The sequence below is a fragment of the Coregonus lavaretus genome (assembly GCF_964263955.1).
Source record: "Coregonus lavaretus genome assembly, chromosome: 27".
Taxonomy (NCBI): domain Eukaryota; kingdom Metazoa; phylum Chordata; class Actinopteri; order Salmoniformes; family Salmonidae; genus Coregonus; species Coregonus lavaretus.
This window is the reverse complement of record NC_140014.1, coordinates 21,641,663-21,657,155: the sequence shown is the minus strand read 5'-3', so window position 1 is coordinate 21,657,155 and position 15,493 is coordinate 21,641,663. Positions and strand designations below refer to the sequence as shown.

The 15,493-nt window shown below is 42.3% G+C and overlaps 2 protein-coding genes across 2 annotated transcripts; one reads left to right on the top strand and one right to left on the bottom strand.

Moving 5' to 3' along the window:
* Positions 1-551: 551 nt before the first annotated feature.
* Positions 552-3,097, top strand: angel1 (angel homolog 1; the record flags this gene model as incomplete). The annotated part of the gene is made up of 8 exons (XM_084143995.1): positions 552-695; positions 808-877; positions 1,015-1,457; positions 1,591-1,744; positions 1,909-2,019; positions 2,159-2,189; positions 2,654-2,820; positions 2,937-3,097. Exons 1-8 carry the CDS (start codon positions 561-563, stop codon positions 3,095-3,097), a joined length of 1,272 nt encoding a protein of 423 aa, XP_084000121.1. The 5' UTR covers positions 552-560.
* Positions 3,098-8,055: 4,958 nt separating this feature from the next.
* On the bottom strand, positions 8,056-15,024 carry LOC311102477 (tubulinyl-Tyr carboxypeptidase 1-like; the record flags this gene model as incomplete). The annotated part of the gene is made up of 7 exons (XM_084143833.1): positions 8,056-8,128; positions 8,388-8,497; positions 10,036-10,417; positions 10,860-10,934; positions 11,602-11,658; positions 12,255-12,343; positions 14,797-15,024. The coding sequence occupies 7 exons, from the start codon at positions 15,022-15,024 to the stop codon at positions 8,056-8,058; spliced, it is 1,014 nt and encodes a 337-aa protein (XP_083999959.1).
* Between the last annotated feature and the right edge of the window lie 469 nt (positions 15,025-15,493).

The window sequence follows — 15,493 nt, the reverse complement described above, 5'->3', positions numbered from 1 at the left end:
TGCCCTTCCAGAGTATTCCCAGGCATGAGCTACTACCCACATTCGCTGGAGAGAGGGGCCTTCGAAGGTGAGCTATTTGCATGATATCTGTAACATTAAGTACAGGTTTTTGATTGAATGTTTGTGAATGTTTGTCTCCCGAGTGGTGCAGTGGTCTAAGGCACTGCATCGCAGTGCTAGCTGTGCCACTAGAGATCCTGGTTCGAATCCAGGCTCTGTTGTAGCTGGCCGCGACCGTGAGACCCATGGGGTTTGCAACGCCAGGGTTGTGGGTTCGATTCCCATGGGGGGCCAGTATGAAAAATAAATACAAATAATGTATGCACTCACTAACTGTAAGTCGCTCTGGATAAGAGTGTCTGCTAAATGACGTAAATGTAAAAAAATGTAAATGTAACCCACATCAACATCAGAATTTCAGTGTTACTGTTTGCTTAGACATCTCTGCTTCCCCTTTAGTGGTGTGGAGGATGTGGGAGGAACTGAGTGAGACCCACACAGCGCCAGAGCCTCCCCAGAGTACCCCCTCAGAGCCACGGCCCCTGTTTGACTTCACTGTGATGTCCTACAACATCCTGGCCCAGGACCTGCTGGAGGCCAACCAGGAGCTGTACACACACTGCCCTCTAGAGGTGTTGAGCTGGGACTACCGCTTCCCCAATCTCACACAGGAGTTCAAGAAATGGGAACCAGATGCGAGTCTGACCTTACCAACCTAATACAGTAACATCTATTGACACTGTATTGCTGAACCATTATCATCGGAGTCTCTTTGTGAATTGAGCTGTATGTTTTTCCCATGTGTAGATCCTGTGTCTGCAAGAGGTCCAGGAGAACCACTTTACAGAGCAACTCCATCCTGTCCTTCGTGACATGGGTAGGTCCAAGGCCCTCAGTATCTGTTTATTGCACAATCAAGACCATTGCAAAATAGTATGTCAGCTACAGTCGGTAACAGACATGTAATAGCTGTTTGTATATCAATATTTGTAATTTTGTGGTTCAATCCTCAAGGCTACACCTGTGTTTACAAGCGGCGCACCGGCACCAAGACTGACGGCTGTGTGGTTTGTTACCGCGGCGACCGTTTCTCCCAGGTGTCAGAGAGTCTGCTGGAGTTCTACAGGCCAGAGTGTGAGCTGCTGGACCGAGACAACGTGGGCATTGTCCTGCTGCTCCAGCCAATTATCACACAGGGGTCAGAAGTCACTGCCAAGGGCCCGCCCCTCTGTGTGGCAACCACCCACCTCCTGTTCAACACCAGGAGGGGCGACGTGAAGCTGACCCAGCTTGCCATACTACTGGCAGAGATCGACTGCATCGTGAGGAACTGCAAGGTGAAGGGAGAGCACTGCAATGTTGTTCTATGTGGGGACTTCAATGCTCTGCCCAACATGCCACTGTACCAACTGATCACTACAAGACGGCTTTACTATCATGGTTTACCTGCCTGGATGGTGAGCACACTACTCCTATGGAAAATGGCTTGTTGTTGTCAATTTTAAGCTACTTAATAATTCAATGGTGAGTTGGTGTTCAGTATGTTACCTTGGCCAATGAGTTCTGTGTTTTGTTTCCTATGTGTGGCAGATATCAGGTCAAGAGGACCTGTCCTACAACATCCATCATAGGAGGGTATTCGCTCCCCTTTGGCCAAGCACCGTGGGCATCGATGACAACTGCCAGTACACAACTGTAAATGAGCCAAAGAGTCAAGTCACGTCAACCCAGAGTCCAGAACCAGGTATGTATGTGTCAGTCTTTCTGTTTGGACCATGTCAGGGTGGATTGTTGGTCAAGCTCCCATTATGACAATGGGTCGATTTCTCTTCTCACTCAGACAGTTACTCCATTTAAGTGTTGTGTGATGGTCTGACTGGTCACTCTATATTTGTTCTTCATGTGTAGGGAACCTGCAGTACAACCATGACTTCCTCCATCGGCTGCGTTTCTGTGAGGCTGCCTGTGTCCGGCCACAGGACCTGGAGCTCATCCCAGGGGTCACTGACAACACACCTGGTAACACACACTAAAACACACTACTACTAAAACACTTAATCTCAACTGTACCCACGGCAGGTGAGACCCCAGAGCACAGTTGTGTAGAGAACAGTTAATAATGACTCCTGTATGTTACTCTTTCACTTATTTCCTATAGATCCTGAGGACAAGCATCCTTATGCAACAAGGTCAGCTTTTATGTTCCTTTTCAAAGTGCCAAATTTCATGTTCAAGTTTGTTTATTTGTCATATACACATTGATATACATGGAGTACACAGTGCAACGAAATGCTTACTTGCAGGTTCACCTCTCGACAATGGGAAATTAATTAAGTGAATAAAACGGTACTAAAAATAAAAGCTCAATTAATATTTTTGTAATGATTTTTTAATGTAATACAAGAAGGCACTCAACAAATTGAAGTAGGATATTTACACGTGCCGAGGAATTGTGCAATGGATTGTGTGATAATAAATAGACATTGTGCAGTAATATAAATAGGAGTCCTGTAGCAGCAGGCTGTAATTCAGGATGTAACGCAACAAAATGGGGATAACGTCAAGGGGTGTGAATACTTCCTGAAGCACTGTATCTCTCTGACAGTGCTGAATACATGTTAAATGTAATAACATTGTCCATGTCCTTCCTCAGGTTCAGACAGACTATCTCCCATAACCTGAACCTGCGGTCAGCCTACGGCCACTTCATACCTGGAACAGACCGTGCTGAGGTGACCACACTGCACTCCGAGGTTGGAGCTACGGTCGACTACATCTTCTACTCTCCAAGGCGTGGCAGTTCTGGTGCTGATCAGAAAGGTAAGGGGCATGTATCCAAAGGAAATATATAAAAATCCATTGATATTGTCCTCCTGTCTAGTAAGTGTATAGAGAAAGAAGAATTGAGAGATGGCTTATCAGAAATGTTGTTTCAGCTGGAGGTCAACGGCAGAGCAGAGGTCTGAAGCTGCTTGGTCGTCTCTCCCTCCTATCAGAGGAGGACCTCTGGACAATGAAGGGTTTACCCAATGAAATGTTCCCCTCGGACCATCTCAGTCTCCTGACCAGGTTCCAGCTGGACCTAAACCCTGTGTGATTTGGGCTGTCTGTGGTCAATGAAGAATCAGGAGGACAGAGGTCAAGCATTTAAAAAATGTTGTTCAAACCTTACATGATTTTCCCATGGCATGATTTCATGTTTAAAAGTGAAGAATTGTACTTACTTGGTTCCTGGGGCTCACAGGGTGTTTTGAGTCCCATCGTATACTCTGCTTGTTTCCCAACTGAAGAAAAATGACTCAGCCCAATTTCCAGAGGAGAAGGGATGTCCTCTGAATGATTGTTTAGAGAGAAAAAAACTAAACAAAAAGGTTAAATTCAGTTAGAGTTGGAGTTTATTTGAATGCAAGAAGCTTGTAGATTTAAAAAGTTGATATTTTACTTTTTTTAAATCTGGATTTTGTTTACTCAGTTTGCTCACAATCTGCTACACTAGTAAATTGGAACATTTGTCTTAACATTTACAAACTGAAATAATTGAATGTACCTCATTGTTTTCTATTTATTTTGTGTTGTTTTTCCCTTATCCTCTGGCTTTGGGCCAGTCATAGTGTTCTTTTTCAAATGGTAGAAATATTGAATAAATATAATAATAGTTTGGCAGTCTAATTAGGATGATCTACATCATCTTTTGGTGTTAAGATTGTGACCTGAATGTTGGCAGTGCCACACTGAGATGGAAGATCTCTCTCTCTCCACTGAGGCACTCTATCTGTCAGGGAGAAGATGTGTGTGGCTGGCTGAGGCATGAATCAATTATTCATTCAGATTGCAGGGAGGGAGTGTTTATGCGTGCTAGGGCACTGTCGGGGCTTCTGTGTGTGTACACTGCAGTCTTGACCAGGGTTTTCCAAACTCTGTCCTAGGGCTCCCCCTGGGTGTACGTTTTGGTTTTTGCCCTAGCACTACACAGCTGATTCAAATAATAAAAACTTGATGAGGAGGAGGGGGGGGGGGGGGGCAGGACAGAGTTTGGGCACCCCTGGTCTAGAGGAACAGCTAACGGACTCCTGTCAACACTAAGACCTCCAGTTATAGCTCACTAGAATGACACAAATGTCAAGGTCTGACACTTCCTTTAGCCTAACTACAATAAATCAGTAGATGTTTTCTCTATAAGGTCTTCCAGGGAAGTATTTTCTGTATCATTATAATCAATCAATGAAATAGTTTTTAAATGTAAGATAGCATAAAGGCAGGCAGTGGGTTCAGAGTGTAAGGCTTCAGTTCCAGTATCTACCTTGAAACCTATACAGGAGTTGGACTGTGCTGCATGAACAGAGATTTCCCCTGTGGCACAAAACACACGTACTGAGGAGAAATGGGTCAGTAGGTTTTTCAAAGTAGGCCACTATTCCTTCTGTCTTCATTTCATAAACTGGTAGGGGACGTTACTACCTAGTGTTTATGTTACCACTGGGCTCTACTTCAAGTTAAGACGGGAGTTCTGTTTTGTCTCCCTCTGTTCCTTCATACATTTGAAATACTTCTTTCCACTGAACATTACCAACCCTACCCCCACTTAACAAACGGTGACTTCAACACTTGCATTTCACATACCATACCTACATTATGTGCATTCAGCTATAGCATATACTAACAGGAGCCATTTCATAAGAGAACAGTCACCAGCTACTCTTGTGATACTGTATATGAGAGCTATCAAAATCTCCCCGGTCTGAACATGAAACAGTACCTCATTTGGATTTCCCCTGTTAAACAGAGGCTGGTTGTTCAGGAGAGCAGCAACCATGGCAGTCCTCTGTGCTCGTTTGATGAAATATGTCAGGTTAGCAGAGTTTCATTAGTTAAGCCTTGTTAGCCGATTGCAGTGCTGTCGGGTAGACTATCCATTCAGCCAGGTTTCCATTAGACTTAATTGATTGTGTGCATCAGGATCCCTGGGTGTCAGTACACTGCAGACACAGCCAGCACAGTACAATTGACTTGTACAACCTCTGCTGGTGGCTAGCACTGGCAGCTCTCCAAAAAGCATGTGATGAATGGGAAAAGAGGTAGGTTAAATCACTCAATGTTACACCATTTGTTTTCAACAAATCTGGTCAAATACCAGCTCCTTGTTTGTTTCAGTTTCAAAGTGTCACAAAGCCACACAGGTGATTTCGGGTTACAATATTTCAGATGAAATGTATTCATAGTGTCATCACATCTCATATTTGCACTAAGGAACAGAAAGACTACATTGCAGTGAAAAATAGGAAATATCAAAACCGCTGTGATTTCCAGTCACGTATGTCTTAAGAGCCCAAAATGGGCTAGGATGATGTCTCACAGTGTACCAGCAGGCAACAGAGAAGATACAGAAAATTCTAATTAGTGTAGCTGCAACCAGATGTCTTTGTTCATTGTCTTAGTGTATGGTCCCCCAGTACACAGATCCTCAGTATGGGATTTGTATTAAGGTTTCTTTGAAGACAATTAAAGGAGGAAATGTTAGTCACTCTCTAGCCCAGGCTATTCTTTGTATTGTCTGTCTCTGTATGGCAGAGGTCTTTCAGATGAGTGCACACTGTGCCCAATTTGGACTCTTGGTTGGCATGTAAACTGTCAGAGTGTCCTCCGTGTCTTTAGCACCCAGTTTATTTATACTGTATCGTCATTGATTTTAACTCCATTTTGTCCACTGTTGCATTTTGTAGATCGCTTAATGTAGATGAAGTTCACTAATAAACTCTCAGCCATCTGACCCATGTCATGAGTGAGCTAAATCATAGCGACAACAGATACACTGGGAGGGAGGTGAGAGGAGTTTATTTCTAAATCAATAGAAAGTCTTCCAACATGATAAAAGGTAAATTACAATCTTTTGGCACAAGACAACAACCTTTGTTTATGGTATTGAAATGAAAGTGGACTAAAGGAATCCCAACCAACACATTTCAGTGTGCTCTGTGGCAATATATAAAAAAATGGTGCGGACTCCAATTTCTCGGTAATAATAAAAATTGAGGCAGGTATAAAATTACAGAAACTCTGGCCTAAATGCCATATAAAAATGCAGATGAGAATATTGTAAACAAATCTCTTTGCACCTTGAATACAATTTTTAAATATTTTAAGTAGCTAGACAACCACACTAAGGCTATGTGTTAAGATAATAAGAACAATGTTATTTATACTGAACAAAAACATATCAGTCCATGTCAATATGGAAAAGCAACTGCTGCCTTCAAAATGTATATTTCCTCAAGAATAATGACCCAAAAAAAATCAGCTGCAACATAATCATTCACACTGTGTTTGACAGTCATTTTGTGAGTGTGAGGTTTTTGTCTTGTAAGTGACCACAAACTTATACAATTCTGTTGAGCACAGTGACCACTTTCTCTTACTATCCTAAATCCTATCACACTTCTCATGCTTTGGAAGGTTTGAATAGACTACTGTACGCTGAATTACCCCATATTCAATCACGGTGTAGATCGCTCAATTTACTGGCTATTTGGGATAGAGCAGATGGTACAGTATGTTTTGCTAGTGAAATTGAAAAAAACGATTCACCCGGTAACACTTCTTTATCACAGTCTTTTAAAATGTTCATAAAAAGGCACAAGGTAAGTGGATTGCAAACTACACTACAAAAGCGGTTACTGTCCAGCAGAGCTATAATATTAAATGTATTTACACACTTAAAGTACGACATGGAGACACAGATTGCACATAAACCTCACAAGAATTGCAATTCTTAATAACTGACAACATTGATCTCTTCTGTGATATGTCCAATTGCAAATTTTTACACCTTACACAGCTTAATAAGCCAAATGTAACATTGCATATTAACAAAACCCCACATCTTTAAAAACATGATCCATACCTGTTTAGCCTTCGGGAATTCCTTAAATGCTGTCTGAACCAATCCTATTGTAGAATGGACTATAAAATAATGATTTCACTACCAAGCTTCTGGCTTTACAAAAAGCCTGGTAGCAACCAAGAACAACAGGGCTGCTGAATGGCCCATGCCACTATTTGGAAAGAAGTTGCTGGGGACTTAATCAACATCTATTTTTCAAAGAGATCTTGTGAATAGGTCTGCCAGTTATGCCTGTTAATTTAAATAGATTTGTCTGTGTAAAACAGGGGTGGGCAACTTTTATGAAGTTCATTGAAGTTTTAGAGTTAATTTCCTGCAATTAAACACATTTTTGCCATGGGGCGTAGAGAAAATGTTGCGGTTTTAAAACAAGTTTGCTGCAATTCTACACATTATGCCATGGGGCGGAGAGAAGATTTAGCAATTTTATAACTAATTTCATACAATTCTACTAATTTTGCCATGGGGTCAGGATTTTTTGTTGTTGTAGTTTTACAGCTAATTTCCTGCAATTCTACACATTCTGCTATATGGTGCAGAGAAATGTTTGCAGTTTTTAATATGATATCTGAGAGTGACTAACAAAATCAATGGGGGGCCCCCGGTCGGTAATTCAACCATGATTACTACAAGTTTAGATAGCTGGCCGCTAGACTAATTTACCAATCTAAAAATGTTTAGCTGACATGGGTTCATTGAGTGACTGTCAGTGACTGACATAAGAGAAAAACTGCTGATGCACAACCATATTTTGAAATTGCACCTTGTGTATTCTACTATTCTAACTCTCAACAGTAAGTTGAGACGCCACTGAGAAAAAAAAGAAGAAAAAAATGTGTAGGTCTGCGGAATTGATCCGCAGGCATACACAAGTGTTTGATATCCCCTGGTGTAAAACGAGTGTTTGATATCCCCAATTATTGACTAAATGAACATACATTTAGTCATTAATCAGTTATTGACATGGCCATGCTCTGTACAGTATACCTCATGTTTGTTGAATGCAAAATACCCAAAATAAATTGCTTACACAGTACAAACCTATTTGGAAAACTGAACACAAAAGCCCCATTCCCCAGAACTAACCTTTTGTTGGACAGAACCCAACCATTCTAAGGTCTTGTTTTGCAGGATGATTTTATGAAGTGAAATCCTCCTCACACTCGAATCTGATATCCATTCATGTCCGGAGGTGGCTTCGGATCAAGAACTTTCTTCTCTCCAGATGGACTGTAAACCCCAAAAAAATTCAAATATGATTTCTCATGACACAGATTAAAACTGAGAGATTACTGTTCAGCGATTCCTCTTGGACTACGCCATCATAGGACATATAGCCTCTAGTGCTTGTTCAGATCAGTGCAGGGCCATCTCCACTACAGCTAGCACCTTGTTTACTGACCTAATTAGTATTTACTGTGCTGTCAGAGAGACTATAGTGAGACTAAGCAGCTCCTGATATCTGACTATAGTGCACAATCAGCATTACCGTCTCTCGATGCGGCTGTTCCTGCGCATGGGGCTGCCTGGGTTACGGAGGGGCGAGCCCATGTTACTCTTCCTGTCTTTGGTGGGTGAAGGGGGCGCTGCCTTCCCAATCTGAAAGACAATCACACAGTTCTGTTTACCTCACAGTAACAACAAGCGGAAACACAAATGAGAGGTACAAATGCTTACAAGTTGAGTTCTGGTCATATCCACTGTGTAGACTAAGGAGAAGTGCAGTTCTCCAATTACTAAATGTTTATGTCTTTTAAAATTCAGCACATCATTTATGCAGAGGAAGGAAACTGTAGCAAACATGCGCATAGATACACACACACTCCGATCATCAGCTTTCTATTACTTAGAGTAGCACTAAGGTGAGAACCTCGATGCGAGGCCCTAATGTGCTAAAGGAGGCACAGTGTTGATGGTGATGGTGGTAAAATACTCAAAATCTTTAATGTGATTGTGAGTGCGGCCATTGGGTGAGAGCCCTCTCTATAAAAGATCAGCCATTGATTGATTGAGGCAGCCATGCTTGACGCACAACGGAGCAGAGAAATGCCATCACATTCATTTTATTATTCACAGGGCCCTGCGTTAAGGCTCCTTTCATTACTGCTTGGGATGATAACCCATGAGAGGTCATCATTTGAGGATGATAGCTCCTGAATTGGCAGGTCAACTCCACGTCATCATGCATGACGGGTCAAAAGGAGAAGTCAGAATCTCAGTGATTAAGAAGGGCTTGTGCTTCCCCCTCACGTAGATTCAGATCTAATGGAGCTCACATACATCCAATTTAATTTGACACTAATCTAAATTCACTGCTGGTACAGTGATAGGCTGCAGACTAATTCAGTCCCAGTTGGATCCAGTGGTGTAAAGTACTTAAGTAAAAATACTTGAAAGTACTACTTAAGTAGTTATATATATATATCTGTACTTTACTATTTATATTTTTGACAACTTTTACTTCACTACATTCCTAAAGTAAATTATATACTTTTTACTCCATACATTTTCCCTGACACCCAAAAGTACTCGTTACTTTTTGAATGCTTAGCAGGACAGGAAAATGGTCTAATTCACACACTTATCAAGAAAACATCTCTGGTCATCCCTACTGCCTCTGATCTGGCGGACTCACTAAACACATGCTTTGTTTGTAAATGATGTCTGAGTGTTGGAGCGTGCCCCTGGCTATCCGTAAATTTAAAAAACAAGAAAATGGTGCCGTCTGGTTTGCATAATATAAGGATTTGAAATGATTTATACTTTTACTTTTGATACTTAAGTATATTTTAGCTATTACATTTACTTTTTATACTTAAGTATATTTAAAACCAAATACTTTTACTCAAGTAGTATTTTACTGGGTGACTTTCACTTGTACTCGAGTCATTTTCTATTAAGGTATCTTTACTTTTACTCAAGTATGACTGGTTGGATCTAATGCAATCACTAGAATTCTCTAATAAGGAAGCTGACGGGTTTGTTTCATGGATCCCTAAGATGGTTTGGTTCGTGGACATTTTCCATCTCAGTCCCCAGGATCCTTCCTGGATGTGTGCACATGTCCTGCTCTAGTGCTGTACATCCCATCACATCCCATTCCTACACTCTTTAACAGGGGATCTCTGGTCCTGTACCTTCAGCCTCATGTCCCGGGTGTGTCTCTCCAGCTCTCTCCGCAGCTCCTCCTTGGTCAGTTTGTCCACATCTATTATGGAGTGTTTCCAGTCGATCTGTTCCACACTGTGGGGGTCATGGGACACATACTGACCAATCTTCACCTTGCTCAGGGTATGCCAGTAGCTCCTGTAGGCCCCCTCAAACTCCTGCACCAGGTCAGCCAGCGTGCGGAACTCCAGGGGTTTGAACATGAGGTCCTCCCGCCGGCTGATGCCCAGCGCCCCGAAGCGGCCACCGCTGTGCATCCCCAGCACAATGTGGCAGAAGTGGTTCCCTGAGAACTGCGTCTTAAAGCTGAGGGGGAAGCGCTCCACACCCGGCATGCTGTTGCTGAGGTAACTGGGACAGGCAAGGTCAAGGAAATGGAAACCCCTATTATAACTTACCTGGTTGTGTGCTCCCACTTGAGTGCTCCTTTACAGGGTAACATAGACAAAAGTTTTCAAGCTCCACTGATCTGTTTTTAAAACAAGAATACATTAGTCGCATACAGTAGTCTCGGACTGTAAGCACACAAGTCAGTTCTAATCACATAAACGGATGCCCTGGTTGTTCCCATAAAGCTTTGTCTTATCTAAATCACTCTGGGTTCTTTTTAACATCCCATAAACACTCAGTTGGAAAACAACATTTCCAGGTCATCATTTATCATCACCCCATTCATAAATCTGAGAAAAAAATTATGTGCAGCTAAAAACAGTTGTATAAGAAACTCATTACAATTTCCACGTTCTGTCGATGTGACCCATGGAATACATAAGCTATTTAAAGGAAAGGATACATTCCAAGGATCACTGCCTCCAGACACTTGATTGGTAGTGACTCCCGCATCATCTCCTTGGCGATGTCCATCAACCTACACAGAATATGAGGTTTAGAATAAAACCGAAGGCAAGGCAACAAAATAGTCTACACTAAAGGTAGCAATTCTAAAAATGGATTCTAAATGGCCTGAAGGACATTTGCACATATTACAGGAAATGTGTAGGCATGCAAAGAGAAAATGATTACCTCCTTTAGGCGAAACTATTGATTCCTAAAAAGATCTCAAAGCTTAGAAAACTGGCATTTTGAGAAACACTGAAATAAAATAATCTGGTGCTAAATGTCACAAACTGAGTGGATGAGCAAGCAAAATGCATTAGAAGCTTCTGCCCTGGAAACAGATCATATTAGGCTATGATAACAGTTCCTGGTCCCTCAGCCATTGGGAGCAACAGACATACAGCTGATCCAGATATCCAGTTCCTTCAGCTTCTGTCATGATCAGCACAATATGAAAGCAATCGGTAAACATCCTCAGCTGCTTCCTCTGTCTGCTGCCTCTGTGGCCTCTCTGCAGCCCCAGGAAAAGCTATTTCGCCAAACCCTGAGATTCTCTCTGGCAGACAACAGTCATGTCGCTAACACCGTCTGACATTTACAATACCCCTACAAGGCCATGATCCACTTAGGATAATCAAAGAGCTAACCTAAAATGTAAGGTTAGGAAACAGGAATGGGATAGAAGAGACTGTGCTTACGCAGTAAGAGGCCTGCTCTTCTTGATTTCAAAAAACTGTGTTCCCGTGTGATTGTACCTGTAGGATATTGTTAAGTACACACAATGCAGAGGGAGTGAAACAATATGGAAACTGTTCAAACACAACAGACCCTCTGGGTTGGGCACTAAACGTATTCTCATGGGGAATAAAACCACGTTAAGTGCTTTCTGATATTCATAGTTCCTCGTTTGTGCATTATGGATAAGCTTCTTGAGCTGAGAGGTACTAATGTTTATGCTTAAAATAGATGATAGTCTAAACATGGCCTACATTCTGAGATGTTGTGACATACATTGATATTGTCCTAAACAGACTGAGTCAGACAGGTATGAAGTACTTATGAACTATTTTACTGGTCAGTCACCACCATAATCTTCTTCGGTACATCTGTGTGTGGCACAGTTTCCATTTGCATGGAATCAGCTTGTGCCTATGTCTCTGAATTATGTATGAAGCAATACATAATACAGTGCATGGCTAACACATGTTTCAGGAGACCTATCTTGAATTCCAACCCAGAGCATAGTGTGCTAGCATAGTCATATCTTTATCCAGGCTAGCTGGACTAGTCATCATTGGTCCAGAGCTTGGCAATAGTGACAAACAATTCTACCATTCCAGGCAAAGGATACTGCAAGTCCCTGATGTATTTCTGTATGACTTCCAGGCGCTGTGGGATACTGGTGGTTGGCTGGTATGTAGGCACACTCAGTGTTGGAATCTATGGGGGAGAGGCAGAGCACAACCAGAGGCATTAGTATCACACAATCCCTATATTTACAGAGCTGGAGTGTGTCCTCTTGTTTAACTTAACCATGTTTTATAACCCATGATCATTATTTTAATTGTTCCCTATAAGTGCATTATGGTTAAGTGCATTGGGCCAGTAACTGAAAGGTTGCTGGTTCAAATCCCCAAGCCGACTAAGTGAAAAATCTGTCGATGTTTCCTTGAGCAAGGCACTTAACCCTAATTGAGCCTGTAAGTCGCTCTGGATAGGAGTGTCAGGTAAATGTAAAATGTCTCAAAACGCGTAAATTAATTGAATATATGATGGAATTCCTCATAAGCACAGAGGGAGCATTTATCCTCTTCTGGACCGAACACCATCAGTAAATGTAGTGGCATGTTTATTTGCGTGGTTTGTAAAGCTGCATATTTTGACAGCTTTCTCCACTTGGTTTTGGTCCGAAAATAAAGTCATTTTGTATAATGAAATTCCTAACTGGAATGTGCAGTCGGAGACACACTTACACTTAACAAAAAACAAACAACCCATCATTGACAATAGTCAGTGGATGTCTTCAAGCATACAGTGCATTTGGAAAGTATTCAGACTCCTTGACTTTTTCCACATTGTTACAGCCTTATTCTAAAATGGATTAAATTGGGGGGTTTTCCCTCGTCAATCTATACACAATACCCCATAATGACAAAGCAAAAACAGGTTTTTAGAATTTGTTGCAAAAAACCTGAAATATCACACTTACATAAGTATTCAGACCCTTTACTAAGTACTTTGTTAAAGCACCTTTGGCAGCGATCACAGCCTCGAGTCTTCTTGGGTATGACGCTACAAGCTTGGCACATCTGAGTTTCTCCCATTCTTCTCTGCAGATCCTCTCAAGCTCTGTCAGGTTGGATGGGGAGCGTCGCTGCACAGCTATTTTCAGGTCTCTCCAGAGATGTTCGATCGGGTTCATGTCCAGGCTCTGGCTGGGCCACTCAAGGACATTCAGACTCCTGCGTTGTCTTGGCTGTGTGCTTAGGGTCCTTGTCCTGTTGGAAGGTGATCCTTTGCCCAAGTCTGAGGTCCTGAGCGCTCTGGAGCAGGTTTTCATCAAGGATCTCTCTGTACTTTACTCCGTTCATCTTTCCCTCAATCCTGACTAGTCTCCCAGTCCCTGCCGCTGAAAAACATCCCCACAGCATGATGCTGCCACCACCATGCTTCACATTAGGGATGGTGCCAGGTTTCCTCCAGACGTGACGCTAGGCATTCAGGTCCAAGAGTTCAATCTTGGTTTCATCAGACTAGAGAATCTTGTTTCTCATGGTCTGAGAGTCCTTTGGGTGCCTTTTGGCAAACTCCAAGCAGGTTGTCATGTGTCTTTTACTGAGGAGTGGCTTCCGTCTGGCCACTACCATAAAGACCTGATTGGTGGAGTGCTGCAGAGATGATTGTCCTTCTGGAAGGTTCTCCCATCTCCACAGAGGAACTCTGGAGCTCTGTCAGAGTGAACATCGGGTTCTTAGTCACCTCCCTGACCAAGGCATTTTTTGGTACACTTCCCCAGATCTGTGCATCGACACAATCCTGTCTCGGAGCTCTACGGACAATTCCTTCGACCTCATGGCTTGGTTTTTGCTCTGGCATGCACTGTCACCTGTGGGACCTTATATAGACAGTTGTGCCCCTTTCCAAATCATGTCCAATCAATTGAATTTACCACAGGTGGACTCCAATCAAATCATGATGTACCTGAGCTCAATTTCGTGTCTCATAGCAAAGGTTCTGAATACTTATGTAAATAAGGTATTTCTGTTTTTTATATGGTATTGTGTGTAGATTAATGATGAAATGTTTTTATTTAATCGATTTTAGAATAAGGCTGTAATGTAACAAAATGTGGAAAACGGGAAGGGGTCTGAATACTTTGTCAATTAACATCACATTCATATGGTTCATTTACTGAATTTCTTACAACCAGGTGAGGAAATGGCATGGGCAGCTCAACTGGATTCTGTATGCCTGTATGTTGCATGACAGAAAGGTGAGAAGTGCTACCCCAGAATATGTAGTGTTTCAATGATTGGTGTGCATCTGGAAGGGTTGTAACTACCATCTTTCTGCATAGTCAGCTATCTTCACTCGATCTCCAGTAAGTGTGAGTCTGATAAAGTTCATGTAGCATAATATACTAGGCCCACAACGCTATTGAAAAATCTATCCTCCTGAACGGTTTACTGCATGTTTATCTCAATCTTGAATGATGGTTTACTTTAAATAAATGTGACTGGTGTGGAAATTACAGGAACGCTCTAGGCCTATACTACTGGGGGGGGGGAGCTATTGACAAAGACTGTGTATGAATGCAGCCTGTAGAGTTCTCAAACTGAAGACAACAGCCAGGCAGGGTGTCTAGCTAGGTAAGGACTTCACCTTCATCCTACCTTAGGCAGATCACTGGCTCCCCGGATGCGTTTCCCTATGGCCTCGCCATTAGGGTGAATCCGGGCCACATGCCTCCACATCTGCTCCCAAGTCTCCTCATCCACCGGTAGGCCTCCCCTGTTCACGAAGAAGGGCACCCCTCCATCCCGCAAGTCCTCTTCACCTTCATCCTCCTGCTCCTCATCTCTCTCCTCCACCCCCACACACCCCCTTGTGGTCCTCAGCATCCCGGCTGGCACAGATGGCTTACAGCCTCGCCCTTTAACTGTCAATCTGATTGCAGTTTCTCAGCATGTAACTCTCCGACAGCAGGTGAGAAAGATGAGCAATTCATGACATGCTGGATATGTAGAACTTTGAAAAACTGCAGGCTGTAGCCTATTAGTCTCCAAATTCAAATACTGTGCCTCTCATGAACAAAATGGCACACTGATATTAAAATCATACGTCCCATATGTTGTTACAATTGTCCACTTAAGTTATGTCAGATGAGTTCAACTTCAAAAACATTAACAAATGCTTGCAAAATCCGAGATTAAAGGGAATTTTGGCTACATCAATAGTCAAATCACTATCTGATTGATATTGTTATTGGCATTTTAGAAAAATCACAATGATCTATAAGATGCAGGTTATGTCAAGTAAATCACTTGAATACTGAAACTGGACAATAATTATCAAAACTAGAAAAGGAGT